Source organism: Hemibagrus wyckioides, linkage group LG22, assembly GCF_019097595.1.
Source record: "Hemibagrus wyckioides isolate EC202008001 linkage group LG22, SWU_Hwy_1.0, whole genome shotgun sequence".
NCBI classification, from domain to species: Eukaryota; Metazoa; Chordata; class Actinopteri; order Siluriformes; family Bagridae; genus Hemibagrus; species Hemibagrus wyckioides.
The window spans coordinates 15,549,571-15,577,293 of record NC_080731.1 but is presented as its reverse complement, the minus strand read 5'-3'; the positions used below and the strand labels follow the sequence as shown (position 1 = coordinate 15,577,293).

The window sequence follows — 27,723 nt, the reverse complement described above, 5'->3', positions numbered from 1 at the left end:
GTTGGCACTAGCAGGAAAATATGTTGCCTACCAGGTTTTGTGTTAGTGAGCAAAGTCGTTGGTGAGATACAGCCTCACTTCCTGTGTGGTGGCTTTTTTAACATAATGTCTGATATTCAGTGCAGTGCTCTTGCTTGTGCAATATTAGTGAAAAGAGGACTGAATTCAAACAGATAGATGAAGATTCACTTTAAACAGGTTCAGACATCGGGGGTTCCACCATATTGTTATGTTCAGACTTGTAGGGTTTCAAACACTTTATCAAGCTTCTGTGCTACTACTAAGCAGTCCTGCCTCTATGTATTACTTTGTTACAGAAAAGAATGGAGCAGCACAGCCAGAAGAATCCTGATGTCCCATCATCTTCACAAGACCCGAAAACATCTACGGAGGCTCTTCATCCAAGCTCAGAAAGCTGTTCCTCTTCACAGATCACGACATTTATAGCTCCAACTAGGCCAAAGAGGCCCCTGAGAACCCCCCGGGTAGAAGGATCCACTGAGATTTCACAGCCTGATGTCCCAGACTGTCCCGAATTCAACCAGGAGAAAGACTCTTCTGTTCCCAACAAGATCAGCCAACCATCAGGTCCAATCCAGCAGCTCTATGATGACAAACCGTGTAGACCTCCTGCTTTGGCTGGACATGCTGCTGCAGCGAGGAGCCACATCTCAATGAGAGCAGCCTCGCTTCCTCAGGCACCATCCTACAATCCGACGCTGACCGATCCCTCCGTTCACCCTCAGAGGGCACTCTCTGTAGCCGGGACAGTTGATACAAAGCCTCAGACTGATGAAGATTTCAGGTAATCACAAGCCACATGCTGCTGTAATCAACACATTCATACTGTCACGTATTCCTCAAACATGCCAGCAGGTGGATTGTCCCTGAGTGTGTGAATGAGAATATTATCTCAGATGAATGCAATCTCAGATTACTGCTATCTCAGATTACTGTGATCTCAGATTAATGCGATCTCAGGTTAATGTGAACTCAAATTAATGCAATCTCAGATTACTGCTATCTCAGATTACTGCAATCTCAGATTACTGTGATCTCAGAATACTGCAATCTTAGATCAACGTAAACTCAGATTAACGTGAACTCAAATTTATGCAATCTCAGATTACTGCTATCTCAGATTAATGTGATTTCAGATTAATGTGAACTCAGATTAATTCGATTTCATATTAATGTTATCTCAAATTAATTTGAACTCAGATTAATGTGAACTGAAATTAATGTGAACTCACATTACTGCAATCTCAAATTAACAAGATCTCATATTAATCATATCTCAGATTAATCCTATCTCAGATTAAAGCAATCTCAGATGATTGTGATCTCAGATGGCAGACCTGTTTGAAGTTTCTGAGGCAAACTGCTCTAACAATATGGAGGAAACTGTTAACCATCCTGGTAACCAAACTGTAAATGTTACTGATAACCATCCACTGTGATCAATAGATGATATCAGACTCACCTTGACAAATTTGCATAACAGCCTGTATTTAGTTCATTTTTTAGTTCAACTTTCTATTGTGTCTCACTGCACTATTTCTAGCACATATATTTATGTTTAAGTGATATTTAATGCACTCAGACATACTGAGCTGAATATGATATTAGTGCCTCTCATTAAACCTTTATTTTTCAACATCCATTAAGTCACAGCTTCCTGCAATCACTTGTACAAATCAGCCTCCTGTAAATGCAGATGTGTCTCAGAGGAGCCCTGCAGATAACAAGATATATTTATGGACCTTCGATTTCTCTTTCCATTTCTCTCTGTTCCTCTCCTCCGTCTGCACACAGATCACTTCCTCTTTTCTTTCTGTTCTCCACACGAGTGTTCGAGAACGAGAGGACTTCTCGAGCCTGCTGATTAATGATTATGGTTAATGGAGCAAGAACATACAGAGGGAAATAATGGAGCAAAATTACAGACTATCAAAAGGGAAACTTGATCACCTCTAGAGCATTCACTGAAGGCGTCTAGATTTAGACATAGAGGAAACCTAGAAGACTCAGACTCACGCTGAAACACTAGTTATCTATTATGTAGATGTACTTTATTGTCTCTTCTTTTAACCAGCTTGGTTTCTCGCCCTTTGCTCACAGAGTGCACATAATCACCTGGAACGTGGGCTCAGCCGTGCCCCCTGATGACATCACTTCCTTGTTGGGGCTGAACACAGGAGATGGAAATACAGACATGTATATCATAGGGTAAGAACAGCTCTGCTGGCTGTTTTGAACATCTCTGGCATCAGTGTGGTTAAAGGTGAATAAGCAAATAATGCAAAACATAATGCAAACCCCGAGGATGAACTGGTTTGTTAGTCAGAGTTTGTGAATGGTTCACTGCAGCCAGCTATATCCAAAGTATATCCAGTATATATCCAGTTTATGTCCAGTATTATATCCAGTATATATCTAGTTTATGTCGAGTAGATATCCAGTATATATCCAGTTTATGTCGAGTAGATATACAGTATATATCCAGTTTATGTCGAGTAGATATACAGTATATATCCAGTTTATGTCGAGTAGATATACAGTATATATCCAGTATATATCCAGTTTATGTCGAGTAGATATACAGTATATATCCAGTATATATCCAGTTTATGTCGAGTATATATCCAGTATATATCCAGTTTATGTTGAGTAGATATACAGTATATATCCAGTTTATGTCCAGTATATATCCAGTATATATCCAGTTTATGTCGAGTATATATCCAGTATATATCCAGTTTATGTTGAGTAGATATACAGTATATATCCAGTATATATCCAGTTTATGTCGAGTAGATATACAGTATATATCCAGTATATATCCAGTTTATGTCGAGTAGATATACAGTATATATCCAGTTTATGTCCAGTATACATCCAGTATATATCCAGTTTATGTCGAGTAGATATCCAGTATATATCCAGTATATATCCAGTTTATGTCCAGTATATATCCAGTATATATCCAGTTTATGTCCAGTATATATCCAGTATATATCCAGTTTATGTCGAGTAGATATCCAGTATATATCCAGTTTATGTCGAGTAGATATCCAGTATATATCCAGTTTATGTCCAGTATATATCCAGTATATATCCAGTTTATGTCGAGTAGATATCCAGTATATATCCAGTTTATGTCGAGTAGATATCCAGTATATATCCAGTTTATGTCGAGTAGATATCCAGTATATATCCAGTTTATGTCGAGTAGATATCCAGTATATATCCAGTTTATGTCGAGTAGATATCCAGTATATATCCAGTTTATGTCGAGTAGATATCCAGTATATATCCAGTTTATGTCCAGTATATATCCAGTATATATCCAGTTTATGTCGAGTAGATATCCAGTATATATCCAGTTTATGTCGAGTAGATATCCAGTATATATCCAGTTTATGTCGAGTAGATATCCAGTATATATCCAGTTTATGTCCAGTATATATCCAGTATATATCCAGTTTATGTCCAGTATATATCCAGTTTATGTCCAGTATATATCCAGTATATATCCAGTTTATGTCCAGTATATATCCAGTATATATCCAGTATATATCCAGTTTATGTCCAGTATATATCCAGTATATATCCAGTTTATGTCGAGTAGATATCCAGTATATATCCAGTTTATGTCGAGTAGATATCCAGTATATATCCAGTTTATGTTGAGTAGATATCCAGTATATATCCAGTTTATGTCGAGTAGATATCCAGTATATATCCAGTTTATGTCCAGTATATATCCAGTATATATCCAGTTTATGTCCATTAGATATCCAGTATATATCCAGTATATATCCAGTTTATGTCCAGTATATATCCAGTATATATCCAGTTTATGTCGAGTAGATATCCAGTATATATCCAGTTTATGTCCAGTATATATCCAGTATATATCCAGTTTATGTCCAGTATATATCCAGTATATATCCAGTTTATGTCCAGTATATATCCAGTATATATCCAGTTTATGTCGAGTAGATATCCAGTATATATCCAGTATATATCCAGTTTATGTCGAGTAGATATCCAGTATATATCCAGTTTATGTCCAGTATATATCCAGTATATATCCAGTTTATGTCCAGTATATATCCAGTATATATCCAGTTTATGTCCAGTATATATCCAGTATATATCCAGTTTATGTCCAGTAGATATCCAGTATATATCCAGTTTATGTCCAGTATATATCCAGTTTATGTCCAGTATATATCCAGTTTATGTCCAGTAGATATCCAGTATATATCCAGTTTATGTCCAGTAGATATCCAGTATATATCCAGTTTATGTCCAGTATATATCCAGTATATATCCAGTTTATGTCCAGTAGATATCCAGTATATATCCAGTTTATGTCCAGTATATATCCAGTTTATGTCGAGTAGATATCCAGTATATATCCAGTTTATGTCGAGTAGATATCCAGTATATATCCAGTATATATCCAGTTTATGTCGAGTAGATATCCAGTATATATCCAGTTTATGTCGAGTAGATATCCAGTATATATCCAGTATATATCCAGTTTATGTCGAGTAGATATCCAGTATATATCCAGTATATATCCAGTTTATGTCCAGTATATATCCAGTATATATCCAGTTTATGTCGAGTAGATATCCAGTATATATCCAGTATATATCCAGTTTATGTCCAGTATATATACAGTATATATCCAGTTTATGTCGAGTAGATATACAGTATATATCCAGTATATATCCAGTTTATGTCCAGTATATATACAGTATATATCCAGTTTATGTCGAGTAGATATACAGTATATATCCAGTATATATCCAGTTTATGTCCAGTATATATACAGTATATATCCAGTTTATGTCCAGTATATATCCAGTATATATCCAGTATATATCCAGTTTATGTCCAGTATATATCCAGTATATATCCAGTTTATGTCGAGTAGATATACAGTATATATCCAGTATATATCCAGTTTATGTCGAGTAGATATACAGTAGATATCCAGTATATATCCAGTTTATGTCCAGTATATATCCAGTATATATCCAGTTTATGTCGAGTAGATATACAGTATATATCCAGTTTAAGCATTACAGTAACAGTCAGTAACTCTGTCATTCTTCACTCTGTTCCTTTATACCAGATTACAGGAAGTAAACTCCATGATCAATAAACGCCTCAAGGATGTCCTTTTCACTGACCAGTGGAGCGAAGTCTGCATGGACACACTCAGCCGCTTCGGATATGTGCTGGTCAGGAACAACAAGAACACACACACACTCTCTCTCATGCACATACACACACATACATATGCATATTAAAACCTACAGACACACATACACACATATACACATACACACACACACACTCACTCATACACATATACCACATATTTACACATACACACACACACCTTTTTTGCATGTTTTGTTAATGCTGTTTGAAACATTTCAATATTAATCCCAGTCTTTAGATCAATGGCACGTTGTGTGTGTGTGTGTCTGAAAAAATTCATTTTATAGCTCAGCAGGGACAATTATGTAACCTGATAATACAGTTATAGATTAATTTTTCTCTTTCTTTTACCTTTACAGAAAGCATGTCTGTGTCAGCATATGTGCACATGCAAGTCTGTGTGTGTGTGTGTGTGTGTGTGTGTGTGTGTGCGTGCATGCTTTCATTTCACACACTGTAATTTGATTTCCATACAAAGTAGTTCTGTGCATCAGTCCTTTGATATGATGTAAATCTGAGGTTTTAATGAGACTCTTATTCTAAAGCATGCTCTGTTCCTGCCAGTGTTTATGAATAGTCTAGAACTAAACAGCATTTGCATTTCAGCTGCATGTTTTCTGCATGGAAATCAGCCTGGAATGACAGAGAAATGAAAGTATTTGTCACAGCTGGTCAATACGTAGAGCTTTTTATGTTCTGTACAACACAAGCTTGGTGAATATAGTTAGCAAATAATAACACACTGTCAGTAATTTAGCTGCTGTTTTATTTCACTATTGAATTGACAGAGCTGATGGCTCAGGCGGTGGAGTTGATCAGTTTTCAGTAACAGTGCACAAATCACTGGTTTATATTATATTTATATTATTATTTATATTATCAACATTGAGTCTATCTATATTTCCTATTATAATATTACAATCAACCAAACATATGATTAATAAAACTACTTGCATGCATTTTTCCCACTAATTTCACGCTTGTTCTAAATTTCAAACTCTATTTAAAGAATATTTTTATAGTAATGACCTGCACACTTAATCAAAAGGGTTGAAAGAAGGCAAACCTGTAACCTGGGAAAGTCTTCAATTCATTTCCTTTTTTTTGTATTTAAATATCTATCCCTAATGAGCAAGTCAGATGTGACGATGGCGAGAAAAACTCCCTGAGACGATAAAACCTTGAGAGACTCAAAAGGGAAGCCATCCTCATCTGAGTGACAATGAACAGTGTGATTAGAAATCATTTCTTTTCTGTAACCGTGTCCGAAAGTGCAATTGTGTACACAGGATTCAAGTTTCCAGGAGATCTAGTTTGACCTTCATTCTCATTGATGGAGGCTCCTCAGGAACATGCTAAATTGTATTTTTTTTTTGCCTTAATAACTCAAGAAGAAAGAACAGGAATGTGTTTATAGACACTATAAAGCAAGATAACAGAAACTTCAGATATTCCACAACATTGTAATATACACCGATCAGGCCTATTATTGAGTTGGTCCCCCTTTTGCTGCCATAACAACTGACCTATCGAACCAAGGACTCCACTAGATCTCTGAAGGTGTGCTGTGGTATCTGACACCAAGATGTTAGCAGCAGATCCTTTAAGTCCTCCAAGTTGTGAGGTGGGGCCTCCATGGATCGGACTTGTTTGTCCAGCACATCCCACAGATACTCAAGTGGATAGAGATCTGGGGAATTTGGAGGCCAAGTCAACACCTTAAACTCACAAATTGTTGTGGTCATCAAACCATTCCTGAACCATTTTTGCTTTGTGGCACGGTGCATTATCCTGCTGAAAGAGGCCATAGACATCACACACCCAGACATCCACGTGATGTAAAAGAAAACGTGATTCATCAGACCAGGTGACCTTCTTCCATTGCTCCGTGGTCAAGTTCTGATGTTCATGTGTCCATTGTTGGTGCTTTTGGTGGTGCACAGGGGTCAGCATGGGCACCCTGACTGGTTTGCAGGTATGCAGCCCCATACACAACAAACTGTGATGCACTGTGTATTCTGACACCTTTCTATCAGAACCAGCATTAACTTCTTCAGCAATTTGAGCAACAGTAGCTCGTCTGTTGGATCGGATCACACGGACCAGCCTTCACTCCCCATGTGCATCAATGAGCCTTGACGACCATGACCCTGTCGCCGGTTCAGCACTGTTCCTTCCTTGGTCCACTTTTGATAGATACTGACCACTGCAGACCAGGAACACCCCACAAGAGCTGCAGTTTTGGAGATGCTCTGATCCAGTGGTCAAGTCATCACAATTTGGACAAATTCGCTTGTCCATTTTTCCTGCATCTAACACAACAACTTTGAGGACTTTGTTCACTTGCTGCCTAATATATCCCTCCCATTTGGTTTATAGTTTAGTTCTAGTTTATAGTCTATAGTTACATACACCGATCAACTTTATGACCACTGACAGGTGCCATGATTAGGAGATCATCAGTATTATTCACTTCACCTGTCAGTGGTCATAAAGTTGATCGGTGTATGTAACTATAGACTATAAACTAGAACTAAACTATAAACCAAATCATTTAATTTTTGAAAAATTTATGAATTTTCCACCAAGGATCCATTTAAGCGTTTATTAACTGCGGCTCTCAGACTCTAAAGGAGCACTTTATTAAAGGCAGGTGCACTTGGTAGGAGAAGCAGTTAAACCTGTATATATAAATACCCCGAGGCTGTGTGAGTAGAACTTGGAAACATTTGTTGTGTAGTAAAAGTGCTTAAGTGGTGTGATCAAGGGCTTATTCAGCAAGAATCAGAGCAGGGTTTGTGTAGACTGGAAGGATTTCTTTCCAATTCATAACAAAGGCTAGAAACATAAAGCATGGGAGAGCAAAGGAAATAAATAAATAAATGGAAGTAAAGAAAGCGCTAGAATCACAGATACAATAAATTAATAGAAATAAATAGAATTAAAGCAAAGATCTGGTTAACAGAAGGATGTCTAATCACAGGGCAGATGCCAGATACAAATGCAGAATTTTATAGCAGGAAGTAAGAACAAAGAAAATACTAAACGCAGAAATACTCAATAACTAAAGCAAGGCTGAAGCCAAAACACACACAGAAGCAAGACAAAGCCAAGGTGAAAAACAGGAACTTAAATAAGGTGAGTAAACATAGAACAGGTGAACACAATGAACAAAGGAAATGAAATGTAGAACTGAAGAAGAATAGAGTTAGGAGTGTCCTCTGGTGGTCAGGTAGGGAAGTGTTCTATAAATCTGTGACAGAGGCAAGAAGACTAGATGTAACTGAACTGAATAAACCTGGAAACAACGAGGACTCAAATGTAACACAATATTGGATGCAATTGAATACTTATACCAATTCTACATACACTATATTGCTGAAAGTTTTGGGACACCTCTCCAAATCATTGAATTCAGGTGTTGTTTTTCAGGGGTTGGGATCAGCCCCTTAGTTCCAGTGAAAAGAACTCTTAATGCTTCAGCATGCCAAGACATTTTGGACAATTTCATGCTCCCAACTTTGTGGGAACAGTCTGGGGATGACCGCTTCCTGTTCCAACATGACTGTACACCAGTGCACAAAGCAAGGTCCATGAAGACATGGAAGTAGGGCCATCCCCAAACTGTTCCCACAAAATTGTCCAAAATGTCTTGGTATGCTGAAGCATTAAGAGTTAACAACACCTGAATTCAATGATTTGAAGGGGTGTCCCAAAACCTTTGGCAATATAGTGTAGTGCATTTGGTTTACAATTCCCCACTAGTGCAAATATAAGCAAGCAAAAGCTCTGTTAGAGAATCAGGTTAAAGCAGGTCTAAGGTGGAGTGCTGGGGGTTCTTGTTGTTTTTAAGAATTATGAAAAAAGGAGAATAGTGGTAAGACTGTGGCTGTGGTTTGTTTAAACCAGGGATGTCCAATCTTATCCGAAAATGGCCGGTGTAGGTGCAGGTTTTCATTCCAACTGAGCAGAAGCCACACCTGAGACTACTGAAAGCCAAGATCAACTGATTAAACAGGAGGCATTAGGTGTGGCTCCTGTTTGACTGGTATATAAACTTGTACACACCCCTGGTCAATAATCGGGGAGGTGGGGCAAATATCCAAGGCACTGGGTGTGTCTCAGTCTGCTCTCTAGGAGGTAGATGAGTATATAATATACAAGTTCAGGCACTGATAAGGACTCAAGGACACTGATGGCTCACGTGGCAATATAATCACGTAAAACATCACCATTGGCACTGTCTTGTCTTTGCTCTGTTTGCACCTAGCTACACACTGTGCACTTTACGTGGCTAAGACAAACTTCTGTCCTAGCTCTGTGGTGGTGTTTTGTGTTGAACTTTGTTGTTGTATGTTTATGTAGCACCAGGTCCTGGAGAAACGTTGTTTCATTTCACTATGTACTGCGTCAGCTATATGTGGTTGAAATGACAATAAAGCTTCTTGAATCTTGAATCACTGGCATTTATCAACAACGAGCAGGACCAATACCTTTGACAGTATTTCTTACGTTGAACATAATGAAAAATAATTTCAGGCATCGTTTTCCAAGCAGGATCGTGGGCTAGCTTTGTTGGACTCAAACAAACATCGAATAAAGTTAACAGTCGCTAATGTAAGTCATCATTTGAGAGCCACACAACAACGATAACAAGCTACTTACATTTGTAGCTGAAATGTTTGGTTCAGCCGCCATTTTTTTCCAGCTGAAAGGCTTCCAAAAATATGACATCATTTCAAGTAAGTGAACATAGTGAGCACTGATGCTTCCTGGTTTTTGCAGTGCATCGTGGGATTTTATTTTGGGGAACATACCAGTGCACTAGATGAATTTTGAGATTAATTTTAGAGAGACAGACCTTAAAATAACCAACTCCCTGATCAGTGCCCTGACTACTGATCCAGAGAGCCGATTGAGTTGCAGCCAAGGACTAGCTTATAGAATTACAGTGAGAATATCTTGTGTATTTTGTATTCTTGGAGAGATGTGATACAGCAAAAGTCTGGTTCTGATTGTGTTCATTTGAGACAGAAGTAATATGCTGATGAGTTTTGTGCATGGAGGAGGATGGGAGGATGTGGAAGTGAGGGAATGACACTGAGCAATGAGCAGCAGTGGAGTTTTTCTTTATACTATTTCGTTCGTGGAACTGATCAGTGCTCACGTCTAACAAACTGCTACTGGATCATCCCTTGTTTCTGAGGAAGTCATGTCTTAGGCAGAATTCTTGTATTTCATGTTATACAGATTCATGTCTAAACACAGTACATTTCTCTCCCTTTTTTTCCTGTTCACAGGTGACGTCCCAGAGAATGCAGGGTGTACTGCTGCTGGTGTTTGCGAAGTATTACCACCTACCTTTTATCAGAGGCATACAGACTGAAAACACACGCACAGGGCTGGGGGGAATCTGGGTAAGTCTTAGTGATTCACATTAACATGTTATAATGTTATTAATAACATTGCTATGAAAAAGCATGCCCTACAGGATTTCACAATTTTTTTGCGAATGCAAAAATGAACACAACATCAAGCGATTTTTCAAAATGGCGGCAGATTCGATGTAGATTTTTGCTGAGGCCAAGAATCCTGTGCTTGCAATTGAAAAAGTTATTAAAACATACGGGGATGGGCACCGCCGATGGGGGGGATCCCGGATCTCCACCGTGTGCTCGATCGCCCGTAATAGCTGATCAGACCCAAACGCAGGGATTCAGTACGTGCACTGCTTTTACTTAACAAAACCAAAACAAAAAACCTAGCGTAACTTACATTAAACGTAACAGAAACAAAGCAGAACTATGACACGGAAACTTAAATATCCTCAACAAAACATGACTAGGACATAAAAACCTGGATAATACAGCGTCCGGCCTTTCAGCACACACACAACGTTACATTGAAGTCAACATATATAAATATAATGACAAGACAGCAGGACAAACATATATAGAGCAGCACATCAAGGGAAAACATGCGACAGGTGAGAAAGTGGGAAAACTCATTAGGAAAGGGCGTGGGAATGGGAAATATATCACATGGGAAGTGACAGATAAATAAAGCACCTGTCAGGACCCCCGGTGGTCTGGCAAGGAACTCTCCCAGTAACTCCTGACAGTTATACACAAAAAACCTCAAGTTGCAGCAGAACTTTTGGACAACTCCACAGCCAAATCAATCATTATTGACCATTTGGATGGCACTGGGACTTGGCACTTGGATTCCTCATGGACACAGGATGTAGATTAGATGTGATGTGCATCTGTCTCTCCTGTAGCTGGTAAAATGTAGACAGACAGACAGACAGACAGACAGACAGACAGACAGACAGACAGATAGATAGATAGATAGATAGATAGATAGATAGATAGATAGATAGATAGATAGATAGATAGATAGATAGATAGATAGATAGATAGATAGATAGATAGATAGATAGATAGATAGATGTCAGATTTTAGTTCTAACTTTTTTCATGTCTTTGCCACAGCTTTTTTCTAAATTTTGTTTTAAATTTTTACCCTCTATCACATGTAAAGGTTTCTTGTTCTTGCTTCCAGGGAAATAAGGGTGGAGTAAGTGCTCGAATGAGCGTGTTCGGCCACGCAATATGCTTCCTGAACTGCCACCTGCCTGCACACATGGAAAACTCAGAGAAGCGCATGGAGGATTTCGAGAGCATCCTGCAGCAGCAACAGTTTGAAGGTCAAGCCGCCATGGGAGTCCTGGATCATGAGTGAGACAGACACACACACACACTCTCAATCTTAATTGTGCTCTTCATGGTACATTTGTCAAAAAAAAAAGCCTGCAGTCTTAGTATAAATGTGTGCAGTGTTATCATCGCTCGAAACCTTGCTTTTAACCCAGTCTAGAGAAACATTTCAGATGTATAATTGAGAGCGGGGTTAACATGTTTTTGTTTTTTAATCCAGGGTAATGAAATTTTACTCTGAAGCAGGACAAATATGTACAGTGTGAAACAATGAGATGTTCGAACTAGATACTATGTTATGACTATAATATAATATTAATATATAATAAATGTTATGACTAGATACTTAGCAACAGAAACCCAATCAGCAGCTGAACAGCGAGTGAAAACCTCACGTGATTTATACAGGCACAGAAACCCTGCGTGTTGTGTAAACAATAACTGCAGCATTTGTGGGAAAGTGATGTAGAGTGAAAAGAATCAGAAAAGTCAAACTGGATAGCAGTCAGAAATAAATGAGTGTTTATGGAACTGACTGATGAAAAATTACCACAAGCTGGATATCAAAACACACAGCAATGTTTTTCCACACTGATGTGAAAGCGTGAGATAAGCTAGTATTTAAACTGGACACTGTATTTAAACTGGTCACTCTATTTATCCAAACATGATTGTCGACGGCGCAAATGTGCAAATAACAGAAATGTCAGGTTATGAAGAGCCAGGATGAATATTAACTACATTTCCCAGGATACAGGGTTTATAGTGACCCAGGGAACTGTTTCACATGAGACAAGCCATTATTTGAATTTTTGTCTTAAAGGTTATTTAAAGGTTTTTTTTTTTTTGTGGATGAATTTTTTTCAGTGTTGTTTTCTGGTTCGGGGATCTGAACTTCCGGATTGAAGACTTGGAGATGCATGTGGTTAAAGCAGCTATTGATAATAACAAACTTTCCATGCTGTGGGATAAAGACCAGGTAAGAGACGTTCAAGTGGAAAATGACAATGGCTGACTGTGGCACACAGCATGAAAAGAGCTAAGCTAAAGTCAAATTATAGTTCATTCATTTATTTATTCATCTTTAGTAAGCACTTCATCCTAGTCAGGGTCTTCATCATCATTTCAGCACACCATCACACACATTTTAATGTGTCGTGTCCAAGTCCCTGTGTGAGGTGTTACTATAGAAACTGTAAATGTGGCTAATAATAACACAGCGGACTGTAATGACCGAACACTTGAAAGTATAAGTCACTTGTTGACTAAGACTGTTAGTGCTACTATGAAGGTTTAATATCACGTATGGATATGTTTCCATTTTGTCCCTCTTTGTAGTTAAACATGGCCAAAGACACTGAGACTGTGCTTGAAGGCTTCCAGGAAGGACCTCTGAAATTCCCTCCTACCTACAAGTTTGATGTGGGAACGAACACGTACGATACCAGGTACAGACCAACAAATCAGAGCGGAATTGTCTGAATCTAGAAATTATGACTGACCTAAAGGAAGAGAGTTGGAGAGAGTAGAGTTGAAGCAACAATGAAATTTTCATTAAATTGATGAATCTCATTGTCGTACCGTGTTCCTAGTATACCTGTTCTATAAACCTTAAGACTAATATAGAATATAGAAATGGCTGCAGCTCTCAGGAGCAATACAGGACTTTTTCATTTTATTTCACATGTGTCTTTGTACATCTTATACGTCACAATCCCTGGATAGTTTATCCTGGTTTGGAAAAATGTATTCCCAAAACAGGATACTGTAGGCTTCTACAATTTCTAATGCTTCGTTCAGTCATACAGTGATTTTATCTCTGCAAGTCTATACAGCGTTCCTACTACTGGTTGCCATAGTAACAGCGTTTCTCAGTGGGTGGAGCAGCTAGCATATACTCTCAGTAACAATATCTTCATGCTGAACATCCTATCAATAAATAACAATACGTTCTGTTTGACTGTATAGTGTTAATAATGATTTATACCACAGTGATATCACCAGAAGAGGATGACAACTTTCCTCTTCAAGGTTTCTTCATCGTGTCCTCTCCTCATCACTGCCACTTCTGGTTAAAAAATCAAAATCTTGCAGCAGTGTTTATTATATAAAGTGGGTACAGCATCACAGCCCACACTGCACCGATCCTTCAGCACTGCTCGACTGGTTCCACCGTCTTTCAGGGTACAAGGAAGTCTATAGACCTTCCTCTTCCTGAAATATCTAAACTAGCACTTAAAGAAACTACTTGTCAGTACGTCTGTCTGCTGTTCTTACTGTATTTCCACTAAACAGAGTTTTAGGCTGATGGTATTCTTAGCCATCCATGACCTAGTGACCTAGTATTGATGTATTTGTTGATAAAGACTTCAGTAGTGCTTCTGTAAGTCGCTCTGGGAAACTGCAGTGAGGTAAATGTCAGTTCTTAAAAGCGTCAAACCTGAACTGAATAGAAATGCGCTCTACTATACACCACATCTGCAACTTCCAATATTTAACGGGTATTCTTGACATGATATTCGTTTGTTTTGCAATTAAAAAAGTCATGCTCCTAAACAAAAACATCCAAACTGTACTATTCATCTGCTATTCATCACCCCTAGTTTGACAAAAGTGCAGAATAGCAAATTAACCATCTTAATTTGTATGCATTTGCATTCATATCTCAGTCATTTCTTCTGAAATCATCTGCTGCATCATTCATACTTCTTTCCCAGTGGGAAAAAACGTAAGCCTGCCTGGACCGATCGCATTCTGTGGCGTATAAGGCCGATGGCTCCAGCCAGCAGCGTGTCCAAGCGTAGCTCAATGTCTGGCCTCACCAGCGGCACTCGGGTTACGCAGCACTTCTACCGCAGTCACATGGAGTACACCGTGAGCGACCACAAGCCTGTCTCCTCCATCTTCACTCTGCAGGTAAAGCCATAGCTGAGGTCAGTGAGGAAAACTGAGGTTCAGTGATCAGACCTGTAACACACGCTGGTCTCCACAGTTCCCGTATAAAGTGGACATCCCTTTGGTGACGCTGATTGTAGAGGACGAATGGAGGGAGGTGACTGATGGCGTGGCCAAATTTAAGGTGGCGCCCAATTACTCCAGAAGCTCCTGGGACTGGATTGGACTTTACAAGGTACATTACAATACACTCTGTGTATTTTCACCACTTACAAATAAAAAGAAGAGTATTTAAATAAATAGACCGGAATTGGATGATAGAATAAAGCAAGATACCGCAAAGATACAAACGGTTCCCAAGCAACTTATAAATGCATTACATTTAGTTATATTCCAGTCCAGTAGGTGGTGTTAATTTCATGCAGCTTGATAACAAGCCACCATTATTGAAATAGGAAGAGCTTTTTTATATAGTCTCATAGGTCTGGATGGCATAGCAGCTTTTATTGGCCATTGACCGCCCAAGAGGTCATCTGACTGACATATAGCAACCAATCACATTTTGTTTTGTTCAGCATCATGTTTAGGGGCTTGTACAAAAACAGACTGGCAATATAAGAACTTCATGCAACTGAATGAGTCTATAACGTGAACTTCAGATCAACTGGAATAATGAAATAAAAAATAAAATTGCGTTTGTAAGCATTCCTTTTTATGCCATCCATTTTTTCCAGGTTGGATTTAGACATCATAAAGACTATGTGGGTTACACTTGGGCTAAACAAGAGGAATCAGATTACCTGAGACAGGAGCATCATGTAAGACATGAAACAATAAACACACATACTAACATGACCTGCGTTTCAGCCAAGGTTAAAGACACAGTAGTAACTGATCAGTTGTTTCACATTCCCACCTGTGCAGGTTACCTTCGCAGAGGAAGAGTTACCAAAGGAGGCTGGTGACTACATTTTGGGTTACTATAGCAACAATATGAACTCTATTGTTGGGGTCACTGAACCATTCCAGGTAAATATTCTCACGTAACATGACACTGCTATTAAAAAATAACTAGGTTTGAAAACTGTCACATCCAGAACCCCCGCCCTGTGCTGGGCTCAAACCCGGACCTCCGTGGTGTGGCGTGCACGTGCCTGCACGCCGTGAAAGGAGACCCACATGCAGGATTCAGCAAAGCTGCTTTTATTACATAAAGACGAGACAGAGGGCAACTAACTTCACATTAGACATTGCGTGGCGTAAAACAAAACAAGAAACGGATCTGAACCATAACCTGAACATGGCAAAACAAAACCTGACACAAAACCACGGCACAGTTAACAATCACTGACAAAGACATGAACACAAGGATCCCTATTTATAGGGATAGACATTAGGGCTAATGGAATACAGGTGACACAACAGGCATGCGAACAATGGGAAGGGCGAAGCACAAAAGACACACAAAGAAGCAGGCTTCCAAGGTTCACCTGCCAGCGCCCTCTCTGGGCCTGGCAGGGAACTGTCCAGCAGTTCCTGACAAAAACTTGGTGTGAATATTTTTAGGTGATGTGACACACAGAAATTTCAACAAATTATATCAGAAAACCTTATTTATGCAGAGTAGATGCTTCACTATTTTTTCACTATCACTTATTTTTATTTGAAAAGGAGATTGCATTTAAAAAGTTTATTCTGACTCTGGTGCTGGAGAATAGCGGCCATTACGTCATTACAGATTGAACTGTTTAGGCTTATTGGTGTTGTTTTTCAGGGGTTGGGCTTGGCCTCTTAGTTCCATTGAAAGGAACTCTTAATGCTTCAGCATACCAAGACATTTTGGACAATTTCATGCTCCCAACTTTGTGGGAACACTTTGGGGATGACCCCTTCCTGTTCCAACATGACTGCACACCAGAGCACAAAGCAAGCTCCATGAAGACATGGATGAGCGAGTTTGGTGTGGAGGAACTTCACTGGCCTGCACAGAGTCTTGACCTCAACCTGATAGAACACCTTTGGGATGAATTAGAGCTGAATTCAGTGATTTGGAGGGGTGTCACAAAACTCTTGGCAATATAGTGTACGTATGAAGACACCTGAACATCACACTATATGAGCTTGTTGAACATCCCATTCCAGACTTATTCCACCTTTCCTGTCATAATAAGCTTTACTCTCATGAGAAGGCTTTTCTATTAGATATTGAGCTACAAGAACATTGTTGATGATATTGATATTGGGGTTCAGTTGGTGTTCCAGTTCATCCCAGTGGGGTTGAGTCAGAGTCAGGGCTCTGTGCAAGACACTCCAGTTCTTCCATTTCAACCTCAAGATAAACCACACCATGTCTTCATAGAGCTTGCTTTGCTTTCTGCACAGCTGCATTTTCACGCTGGAACAGTATTTATAGCTCTTAGTTTCAGTGAAGGGAAATTTTCATACTACAGCGTACAGAGATGTTCAGTACAATTGTGAGCTTCTGACTTTGTGGAAACTGTTTGGGGAAGAACCACAAGATCAGGTGTTCACATATTTATGCTCTGAAAAATGAAAGTTAATTATTTTGATTTTTAATTTAGTTTCTGTCCTCTTAGTGACTTAACACCATTCATCATCAATATCAACTTCGACAGCCTGGACGACCGAAAACCCTCACAGACAAAGCTTACAGTAGTGTTTTTAATTCTTCCCCTACAGATTCAGTTGCCCACATCGAGCTCGACTGGTCTCAGTCCCTCTGACAGCTCCGATTTTACCTCTGAGGATGAGGTAAAGAAGGGCAGCAGCAGCAGCAGCAGTAGCCGCAGCGCCACGCCCACCGGCCAAGAGGGAAACTCCCACAAACCCCGCTCCAGACACGACTCCCCCCATTCCGAGTCCAGCTCAAAGGCAGGCAGCCCCGTTAAAACGAGCAACTCCTCAGAAGATCGAGATTCAAACTCAGGGAAAACCAGCGGAAAGCCACAAGCACCCTAAAGGAGCATGCTGAGACGCCGGAGCTGGCATGAGGATGTAGTGCAGGAGCTGGAGGATTCCCACTTTTGCTTTTGCTGTATCGTGATGTTAAATGGAGTCTTTTGTGTGGCAGGACAGAGTTAGTGCTTTAGTAGCTCTTTCTCCTAGGAGTAAGGAAGGAGGACAGAATTCAAGTCTTCGTCTGTTTCACAGTCACCTGATTCATATTCATGCTATACATCATTCTCCACTTTCTCTTTCCTCCCAGTTAAATTCTTTAGACTTTAAGACAAAGCACAATAGTTCAGTGAAAAATGGAATTGTTTTCCAATGTATAATTCTTTTTAAATTCACTCAGCACACACTGTGGGGTGTTTGTTGATGGCATCTCAGTCTTATCTAAGTCTCTGTAGAACTGCCAGGTTTTCAGGTTTTTTTTTTTTTTGCTGATTACAAAGCGTTTCTATTTTCTATGAGTAAACTGTCAGGACTCATCTGCGGCATTTGTTGCTTGAGTTTACAAGACAAAGGTCTTGTAAGTTTAGCTTCAGTGTAGGAACCTGCTCTATCATCATCTAAGCATCATAATATCTGCTGTATGTGAGGAAGAGGTCAATGCAGATTTATTTCTTTCCAACCTCCAGACATCAGAACTGCTTCTGTGCACTCAGTGACTCTGCCATGTGAACATCGAATCATGTCATTCAACCCTCAACAGCAAACCTACAGATCAGTGGTATTAAAGCAGAAAGACAAAGCTGTACTGAAACCTCATGCTCTTCCTCATCTCTTAAGAATTCAGTGCTAAATGAAAGGTTGCTGATTTAAAGGGAGCTGTGTAACAGAGAAAAAAATCCCAAACGCTTTAGCAAGAGCTTATTTATACTTTGTGAATAAATCATAGAAACAATATTCGAGATAATCTAGTTAGATGTGTGGAAGAATGTCATAGAAATGTTCTTGTGTCTGAGTAGGTTTGATCTCACATCATCACTGCTGTAACCATAACTGTGAGGATTCTGTGATCAGTTTCGTCTGGTATTTTCTAGGATTTGTCCTGTGTGGTGAAGATCTCTCTCTCTCTCTCTCTCTCTCTCTCTATGTCAGTCTGTCTCTCTCTCTCTGGCTCACCCTCTTTCTCTGTCTCTTTCTCTGTCTCTCTCTCGCTCTATCTCTCTCTCCCTCTCTCTCTCTCTCTCTCTCTCATTAGCAGTTCACAGTGCAGTGCAGTTCTCAGTAGCTGTAGTCTGGTAGCTGGTGAATCTCAGTGCACCGTTTAGGACCAGGAGTTCTCTTGTACACAGTGTACTATGTAAGTGTAAGACAGTGTGTGTGTGTGTGTTTATATGTGTGTGACTGTATGTCACGCAAACATATTGTGCTGTCGGACTACAGACGTCTGAAACACGACTCTTAAACTTTAAGGTCTGATAGAAGGAAGAGGGTTGAAGTTTTTTAATATAGTTTTTGTGCTTTTTTTGTTTGTTTTTCCATTTTGCACTACAGTAATCATTGCAAACAGAGATGCGCTATTATGCTACATTCACACATACAGTGATTCTATCTCTGCGAGTCTCCAGTTTCTGTATTATAAAGTTATCATTAGCTGTTCCTACTAATGGTTGCCATAGTAACAATGTTTCTCTGTGGGTGGAGCAGCTAGCGGTTTTCTTGCGGCTGAAATGAAACATGCTGTTAAGAGATTTGGTGTTTGTGTATAAAATTCAGCAGTGTTTATCTGCATCATATCACTTGAGATGAAGGAGATGCACGGATCTTCGTCACGGATCAAAGTATTTGCATCGAGTTCAGTTTTTCTCAACTATGTTGGGAACTGGTCTCTGTTGCTGGATGTCACAATATTCATCAGATCTGAACTTTGTCACTGTAAGTCTGTATGTGTGAACGTAGCACATTCCTCTATTTTGCCCCCTAGTTTTACTTTTCATACTTTTTTTTCTTGAATCTTTCAATTCAGGTGGTTTTCACACTGGGCCCATTGCTGTGCTCCCAACCCACGTGTGATTGTTCCTTGCTTATTTTTCCTTGCATTCTAAATTCATACAGAGAGCTGGATTTCACCCTCTGCTGTTCAGCCTGTGTGTCGTTTTAGTTAAAAGCAGGGCCAGCTGTATGGCCACGGTGCTTATCAGAGTTACTCCGAGGTAATATCATGTTTATTAAGCTCTTACGATCCTCCACTGGAGAGTCACAGCATAACATTTTGGATTAGAAAAAAATGAAATAAAAGAAAAAGAAACAATGCTGCTGTAATGTTTCTGAGGAAAGCGGGATATATTTAGATAAAGGCTGGAATTACTGAATTATTATAAGCTGAGTTATTTAGATATACAGTCATGCTTCTCAAACCATCCTTTCTTTCTTATTTACAAGTCCAATCGAAGCTCTTAGGGTCTAGAAGTTCAGTCATCAGTTTTGAGGTTTGAGAGCTGACGATCTGAAGGATCTAAAGGACATCTGCAGAACAGCTGCCTCTCTTTCATTCAGTCTCTATGGAAAATGTTTATGTATATGGATAGATCTGACAATCAATGCCAAAAAAAAGAAAGAAAATAATGTGTTTATATAATGTGATATTGTACGTATACGTGTCTTAATTTATATTTTTATGCCGTTATATGTACCATATGCAGAAGATCATTCTGCTGGCCAGTGTCATGAAGGCATTATAAATAGGGAGGTTTTAATTTAATTAATAAAAAGAGTTCCATTTGTATGAGGAAAGAGTCAGATGAAAACTTTTTTTATTATTATTATTTATTTTGCACTAATAATTGTTAGACGTATTCAGATTCCTTTAAAAAATTATTTTTGTTAGAAATTATATTCTGTGCTTTTAAGATTTTTCATCTGACTCAGTTGTTTCTTTTTTTTTTTTAAATATATAACTGTATATCTTGCCTGATGTATTTTATTAAATCACATCTGATGTATTCTGTAATGTATTATATAATTGACTTTATTCAAAGTGTAGAGTTTAAGAGATGTACTTTATAGATTCACATATTTAATTGATGAAGGTTCATTTGTGATGGAAGCCGTTTGGCCGACGTTGTCGAACACTTGTGTCCAGAAGAAAATAAATCCTTGTCAATGTGAAGTCATTCTAGTCTAGTGTGCTTTTTAAACGGTTATATAAAATCATTCAACAAAGCAGGGGCTGGATCTAGATTCATGGGGTTGAGATAAAGAAAACAGGAAAAATGGCAGAAAGGCAGTTAGATTCACATTACAGAACAAAATAATGCAAATTGTTAGTAATTTAGTCAGTGAGTGATTGAGTGAGTGATTGTGAGAGTGTGTGAGTGAGTGAGTGAGTGATTTTGAGAGTGTGTGAGTGAGTGAGTGAGTGAGTGAGTGAGTGAGTGATTGTGAGAGTGTGTGAGTGAGTGAGTGTGTGAGTGAGTGAGTGAGTGATTGTGAGAGTGTGTGAGTGAGTGAGTGAGTGAGTGAGTGATTGTGAGAGTGTGTGAGTGAGTGAGTGAGTGAGTGAGTGAGTGAGTGAGTGATTGTGAGTGAGTGAGTGAGTGATTGTGAGAGTGTGTGAGTGAGTGAGTGATTGTGAGAGTGTGTGAGTGAGTGATTGTGAGTGAGTGAGTGAGTGAGTGATTGTGAGAGTGTGTGAGTGAGTGAGTGAGTGATTGTTAGAGTGTGTGAGTGAGTGAGTGAGTGAGTGATTGTGAGAGTGTGTGAGTGAGTGAGTGATTGTGAGAGTGTGTGAGTGAGTGAGTGATTGTGAGTGAGTGAGTGAGTGAGTGAGTGAGTGAGTGATAGTGAGAGTGTGTGAGTGAGTGAGTGAGTGAGTGATTGTTAGAGTGTGTGAGTGAGTGAGTGAGTGATTGTGAGAGTGTGTGAGTGAGTGAGTGAGTGAGTGAGTGATTGTGAGAGTGTGTGAGTGAGTGAGTGATTGTGAGAGTGTGTGAGTGAGTGAGTGATAGTGAGAGTGTGTGAGTGAGTGAGTGAGTGAGTGATTGTTAGAGTGTGTGAGTGAGTGAGTGAGTGATTGTGAGAGTGTGTGAGTGAGTGAGTGAGTGAGTGAGTGAGTGAGTGATAGTGAGAGTGTGTGAGTGAGTGAGTGATTGTTAGAGTGTGTGAGTGAGTGAGTCAGTGAGTGAGTGAGTGATTGTGAGAGTGTGTGAGTGAGTGATTGTGAGTGTGTGAGTGAGTGAGTGAGTGAGTGAGTGAGTGAGTGATTGTGAGAGTGTGTGAGTGAGTGAGTGAGTGAGTGAGTGATTGTGAGAGTGTGTGAGTGAGTGATTGTGAGTGTGTGAGTGAGTGAGTCAGTGAGTGATTGTGAGAGTGTGTGAGTGAGTGATTGTGAGAGTGTGTGAGTGAGTGAGTGAGTGAGTGAGTGAGTGAGTGAGTGAGTGAGTGAGTGATTGTGAGAGTGTGTGAGTGAGTGATTGTGAGTGAGTGAGTGAGTGAGTGAGTGATTGTGAGAGTGTGTGAGTGAGTGATTGAGTGAGTGAGTGATTGTGAGAGTGTGTGAGTGAGTGAGTGAGTGAGTGAGTGATTGTGAGAGTGTGTGAGTGAGTGAGTGAGTGAGTGATTGTGAGAGTGTGTGAGTGAGTGAGTGATTGTGAGAGTGTGTGAGTGAGTGAGTGAGTGAGTGATTGTGAGAGTGTGTGAGTGAGTGAGTGAGTGAGTGATTGTGAGAGTGTGTGAGTGAGTGAGTGAGTGATTGTGAGAGTGTGTGAGTGAGTGAGTGATTGTGAGAGTGTGTGAGTGAGTGAGTGAGTGAGTGATTGTGAGAGTGTGTGAGTGAGTGATTGTGAGTGAGTGAGTGAGTGATTGTGAGAGTGTGTGAGTGAGTGAGTGAGTGAGTGAGTGAGTGAGTGAGTGATTGTGAGAGTGTGTGAGTGAGTGAGTGAGTGAGTGAGTGATTGTGAGTGAGTGAGTGATTGAGTGAGTGAGTGATTGAGTGAGTGATTGAGAGTGTGTGAGTGAGTGAGTGAGTGAGTGATTGTGAGAGTGTGTGAGTGAGTGAGTGAGTGAGTGAGTGAGTGATTGTGAGTGAGTGAGTGATTGAGTGAGTGAGTGATTGAGTGAGTGATTGTGAGAGTGTGTGAGTGAGTGAGTGATTGTGAGAGTGTGTGAGTGAGTGAGTGAGTGATTGTGAGAGTGTGTGAGTGAGTGAGTGAGTGAGTGAGTGAGTGAGTGAGTGAGTGATTGTGAGAGTGTGTGAGTGAGTGAGTGAGTGAGTGAGTGAGTGATTGTGAGAGTGTGAGTGAGTGATTGAGTGAGTGAGTGATTGAGTGAGTGATTGTGAGAGTGTGTGAGTGAGTGAGTGATTGTGAGAGTGTGTGAGTGATTGTGAGAGTGTGTGAGTGAGTGAGTGAGTGATTGAGTGAGTGAGTGATTGTGAGAGTGTGTGAGTGAGTGAGTGATTGTGAGAGTGTGTGAGTGAGTGAGTGAGTGAGTGAGTGATTGAGAGTGTGTGAGTGAGTGATTGTGAGAGTGTGTGAGTGAGTGAGTGAGTGAGTGATTGTGAGAGTGTGTGAGTGAGTGAGTGAGTGAGTGAGTGAGTGATTGTGAGTGAGTGAGTGATTGAGTGAGTGAGTGAGTGATTGTGAGAGTGTGTGAGTGAGTGAGTGATTGTGAGAGTGTGTGAGTGATTGTGAGAGTGTGTGAGTGAGTGAGTGATTGTGAGAGTGTGAGTGAGTGAGTGAGTGATTGTGAGAGTGTGTGAGTGAGTGAGTGATTGTGAGAGTGTGAGTGAGTGAGTGAGTGAGTGAGTGAGTGATTGTGAGAGTGAGTGAGTGAGTGAGTGAGTGAGTGATTGTGAGAGTGTGAGTGAGTGAGTGATTGTGAGAGTGTGTGAGTGAGTGAGTGAGTGAGTGAGTGAGTGATTGTGAGAGTGTGAGTGATTGTGAGAGTGTGTGAGTGAGTGAGTGAGTGATTGTGAGAGTGTGTGAGTGAGTGAGTGAGTGATTGTGAGAGTGTGTGAGTGAGTGATTGAGTGAGTGAGTGTGAGAGTGTGTGAGTGAGTGAGTGAGTGAGTGAGTGAGTGATTGTGAGAGTGTGTGAGTGAGTGAGTGATTGTGAGAGTGTGTGAGTGAGTGAGTGAGTGAGTGATTGTGAGAGTGTGTGAGTGAGTGAGTGATTGTGAGAGTGTGTGAGTGAGTGATTGTGAGAGTGAATGAGTGATTGTGAGAGTGAGTGAGTGAGTGAGTGATTGTGAGAGTGTGTGAGTGAGTGAGTGAGTGAGTGAGTGATTGTGAGAGTGTGTGAGTGAGTGAGTGAGTGAGTGAGTGATTGTGAGAGTGTGTGAGTGAGTGAGTGATTGTGAGAGTGTGTGAGTGAGTGATTGTGAGAGTGAATGAGTGATTGTGAGAGTGAGTGAGTGAGTGAGTGAGTGAGTGAGTGATTGTGAGAGTGTGTGAGTGAGTGATTGTGAGTGAGTGAGTGAGTGAGTGATTGTGAGAGTGTGTGAGTGAGTGAGTGAGTGAGTGAGTGAGTGATTGTGAGTGAGTGAGTGATTGTGAGTGAGTGAGTGATTGTGAGAGTGTGTGAGTGAGTGAGTAAGTGATTGTAAGAGTGAGTGAGTGAGTGAGTGAGTGATTGTGAGAGTGTGTGAGTGAGTGAGTGATTGTGAGAGTGAGTGAGTGATTGTGAGAGTGAGTGAGTGATTGTGAGAGTGTGTGAGTGAGTGAGTGAGTGAGTGATTGTGAGAGTGAGTGAGTGATTGTGAGAGTGAGTGAGTGATTGTGACAGTGTGTGAGTGAGTGAGTGAGTGATTGTGAGAGTGAGTGAGTGATTGTGAGAGTGAGTGAGTGATTGTGAGAGTGTGAGTGAGTGAGTGATTGTGAGAGTGAGTGAGTGAGTGATTGTGAGAGTGAATGAGTGATTGTGAGAGTGAATGAGTGATTGTGAGAGTGAGTGAGTGATTGTGAGAGTGAGTGAGTGATTGTGAGAGTGAGTGAGTGAGTGATTGTGAGAGTGAGTGAGTGTGAGAGTGAGTGAGTGTGAGAGTGAGTGAGTTATTGTGAGAGTGAGTGAGTGATTGTGAGAGTGAGTGAGTGATTGTGAGAGTGAGTGAGTGATTGTGAGAGTGAGTGAGTGTGAGAGTGAGTGAGTGATTGTGAGAGTGAGTGAGTGATTGTGAGAGTGAATGAGTGATTGTGAGAGTGAGTGAGTGAGTGAGTGAGTGAGTGAGTGAGTGAGTGAGTGAGTGATTGTGAGAGTGAATGAGTGATTGTGAGAGTGAGTGAGTGATTGTGAGAGTGAGTGAGTGAGTGAGTGATTGTGAGAGTGAATGAGTGATTGTGAGAGTGAATGAGTGATTGTGAGAGTGAATGAGTGAATGAGTGAGTGAGTGAGTGATTGTGAGAATGAGTGATTGTGAGAGTGAGTGAGTGTGAGAGTGACTGAGTGAGTGATTGTGAGAGTGAGTGAGTGATTGTGAGAGTGTGAGTGAGTGATTGTGAGAGTGAGTGAGTGAGTGATTGTGAGAGTGTGAGTGAGTGATTGTGAGAGTGAGTGAGTGAGTGATTGTGAGAGTGAATGAGTGATTGTGAGAGTGAGTGAGTGAGTGAGTGAGTGAGTGAGTGATTGTGAGAGTGAGTGAGTGTGAGAGTGAGTGAGTGATTGTGAGAGTGAGTGAGTGAGTGAGTGAGTTATTGTGAGAGTGAGTGAGTGAGTGATTGTGAGAGTGAGTGAGTGATTGTGAGAGTGAGTGAGTGATTGTGAGTGAGTGAGTGACTGTGAGAGTGAGTGAGTGTGGGATTGGGAGAGGGAAAGGGTGATTGTGAGAGTGAGTGAGCCAGTGAGTGAGTGTGAGAGTGAGTGTGAGTGAGAGTGAGTGAGTGAGTGTGAGAGTGAGTGAGTGTGAGAGTGAGTGAGTGTGAGTGTGAGAGTGTGTGAGAGTGTGTGAGAGTGAGTGTGTGTGAGTGTGAGAGTGAGTGAGTGTGAGAGTGAGTGAGTGTGAGAGTGAGTGAGTGTGAGAGTGAGTGAGTGTGAGAGTGAGTGAGTGTGAGAGTGAGTGTGTGAGTGAGTGCGTGATTGTGAGAGTGAGTGAGTGAGTGAGTGATTGTGAGAGTGAGTGAGTGATTGTGAGAGTGAATGAGTGATTTGTGAGTGAGTGAGTGATTGTTAGAGTGTGTGTGAGTGAGTGAGTGAGTGATTGTGAGAGTGAATGAGAGATTGTGTGAGTGAGTGAGTGAGTGATTGTGAGAGTGTGTGAGTGAGTGAGTGAGTGATTGTGAGAGTGAGTGTGTGAGTGAGTGAGTGAGTGAGTTATTGTGAGAGTGAGTGAGTGAGTGATTGTGAGTGGTGAGAGTGAGTGATTGTGAGAGTGAGTGTGTGAGTGAGTGAGTGAGTGAGTGAGTGAGTGAGTGAGTGAGTGAGTGAGTGTGTGAGTGAGTGAGTGATTGTGAGAGTGAGTGAGTGAGTGAGTGAGTGAGTGGGTGATTGTGAGAGTGAGTGAGTGAGTGAGTGAGTGGGTGATTGTGAGAGTGAGTGAATGAGTGGGTGAGTGAGTGGGTGATTGTGAGAGTGAGTGAGGGAGTGAGTGTGTGAGTGGGTGATTGTGAGTGAGTGAGTGAGTGAGTGAGCGAGTGAGTGAGTGAGTGAGTGAGTGAGTGGGTGATTGTGAGGAGTGAGTGTGTGAGGTGAGTGAGTGAGTGAGAGTGAGTGGGTGAGTGGAGTGGGTGATTGTGAGAGTGAGTGAGTGGGTGATTGTGAGAGTGAGTGTGTGAGTGAGTGAGTGAGTGAGTGAGTGGGTGAGTGAGTGGGTGATTGTGAGAGTGAGTGAGTGAGTGAGTGAGTGGGTGTGTGAGTGGGTGATTGTGAGTGAGTGAGTGAGTGAGTGGGTGATTGTGAGAGTGAGTGAGTGAGTGGGTGAGTGAGTGAGTGAGTGAGTGGGTGATTGTGAGAGTGAGTGAGTGAGTATGTGTGTGAGTGAGTGAGTGAGTGAGTGGGTGAGTGAGTGTGTGATTGTGAGAGTGAGTGAGTGGGTGAGTGAGTGAGTGGGTGATTGTGAGAGTGAGTGAGTGATTGTGAGAGTGAGTGAGTGATTGTGAGTGAGTGAGTGACTGTGTGATTGTGAGAGTGAGTGAGTGAGTGAGTGAGTGAGTGATTGTGAGAGTGAGTGAGTGAGTGAGTGAGTGTGTGATTGTGAGAGTGAGTGAGTGAGTGAGTGAGTGTGTGTGTGTGAGAGTGAGTGAGTGAGTGAGTGAGTGTGTGATTGTGAGAGTGAGTGAGTGAGTGGGTGAGTGAGTGAGTATGTGTGTGAGTGAGTGAGTGGGTGAGTGGGTGAGTGAGTGTGTGGGTGATTGTGAGAGTGAGTGAGTGAGTGAGTGAGTGAGTGGGTGAGTGAGTGAGTGGGTGAGTGAGTGTGTGAGTGAGTGGGTGATTGTGAGAGTGAGTGAGTATGTGTGTGAGTGGGTGAGTGAGTGAGTTTGTGTGTGAGTGGGTGAGTGAGTGAGTGAGTGAATGAGTGAGTGAGTGTGTGAGTGAGTGGGTGAGTGAGTGAGTGAGTGGTGAGTGAGTGGGTGGGTGAGTGAGTGGGTAAGTGAGTGAGTGAGTAAGTGAGTGAGTGAGTATGTGTGTGAGTGGGTGAGTGAGTGAGTGAGTGAGTGTGTGTGTGAGTGTGTGAGTGAGTGAGTGAGTGTGTGTGTGTTAGTGAGTGAGTGAGTGAGTGAGTGAGTGTGTGAGTGAGTGAGTGAGTGAGGTGAGTGTGTGAGTAAGTGAGTGAGTGAGTGAGTGTGTGAGTGAGTGTGTGAGTGAGTGAGTGTGTGAGTGAGTGTCTGTGTGAGTGAGTGAGTGTGTGAGTGAGTGAGTGAGTGTGTGAGTGTGTGAGTGAGTGTGTGTGTGAGTGAGTGAGTGAGTGAGTGAGTGAGTGAGTGAGTGAGTGAGTGTGTGAGTGAGTGAGTGAGTGAGTGAGTGAG

General features: G+C 40.9%; 1 protein-coding gene across 2 annotated transcripts in view; it reads left to right on the top strand.

Annotated features, from left to right (window-relative positions):
* Positions 1-20,936, top strand: part of inpp5jb (inositol polyphosphate-5-phosphatase Jb) — a 31,140-nt gene extending 10,204 nt beyond the window's left edge. For both annotated transcript variants that reach the window (XM_058375606.1, XM_058375605.1), the window contains 12 exons: positions 318-805; positions 2,122-2,229; positions 5,153-5,261; positions 10,545-10,661; positions 11,808-11,983; positions 12,830-12,941; positions 13,301-13,410; positions 14,680-14,878; positions 14,955-15,092; positions 15,592-15,675; positions 15,782-15,886; positions 17,558-20,936. In XM_058375606.1, the coding sequence (XP_058231589.1) occupies positions 324-805; positions 2,122-2,229; positions 5,153-5,261; positions 10,545-10,661; positions 11,808-11,983; positions 12,830-12,941; positions 13,301-13,410; positions 14,680-14,878; positions 14,955-15,092; positions 15,592-15,675; positions 15,782-15,886; positions 17,558-17,836 (2,019 nt within the window). In that variant the 5' untranslated portion in view covers positions 318-323 and the 3' untranslated portion in view covers positions 17,837-20,936. The remainder of the gene's footprint in view (positions 1-317; positions 806-2,121; positions 2,230-5,152; positions 5,262-10,544; positions 10,662-11,807; positions 11,984-12,829; positions 12,942-13,300; positions 13,411-14,679; positions 14,879-14,954; positions 15,093-15,591; positions 15,676-15,781; positions 15,887-17,557) is intronic.
* Positions 20,937-27,723: the final 6,787 nt, after the last annotated feature.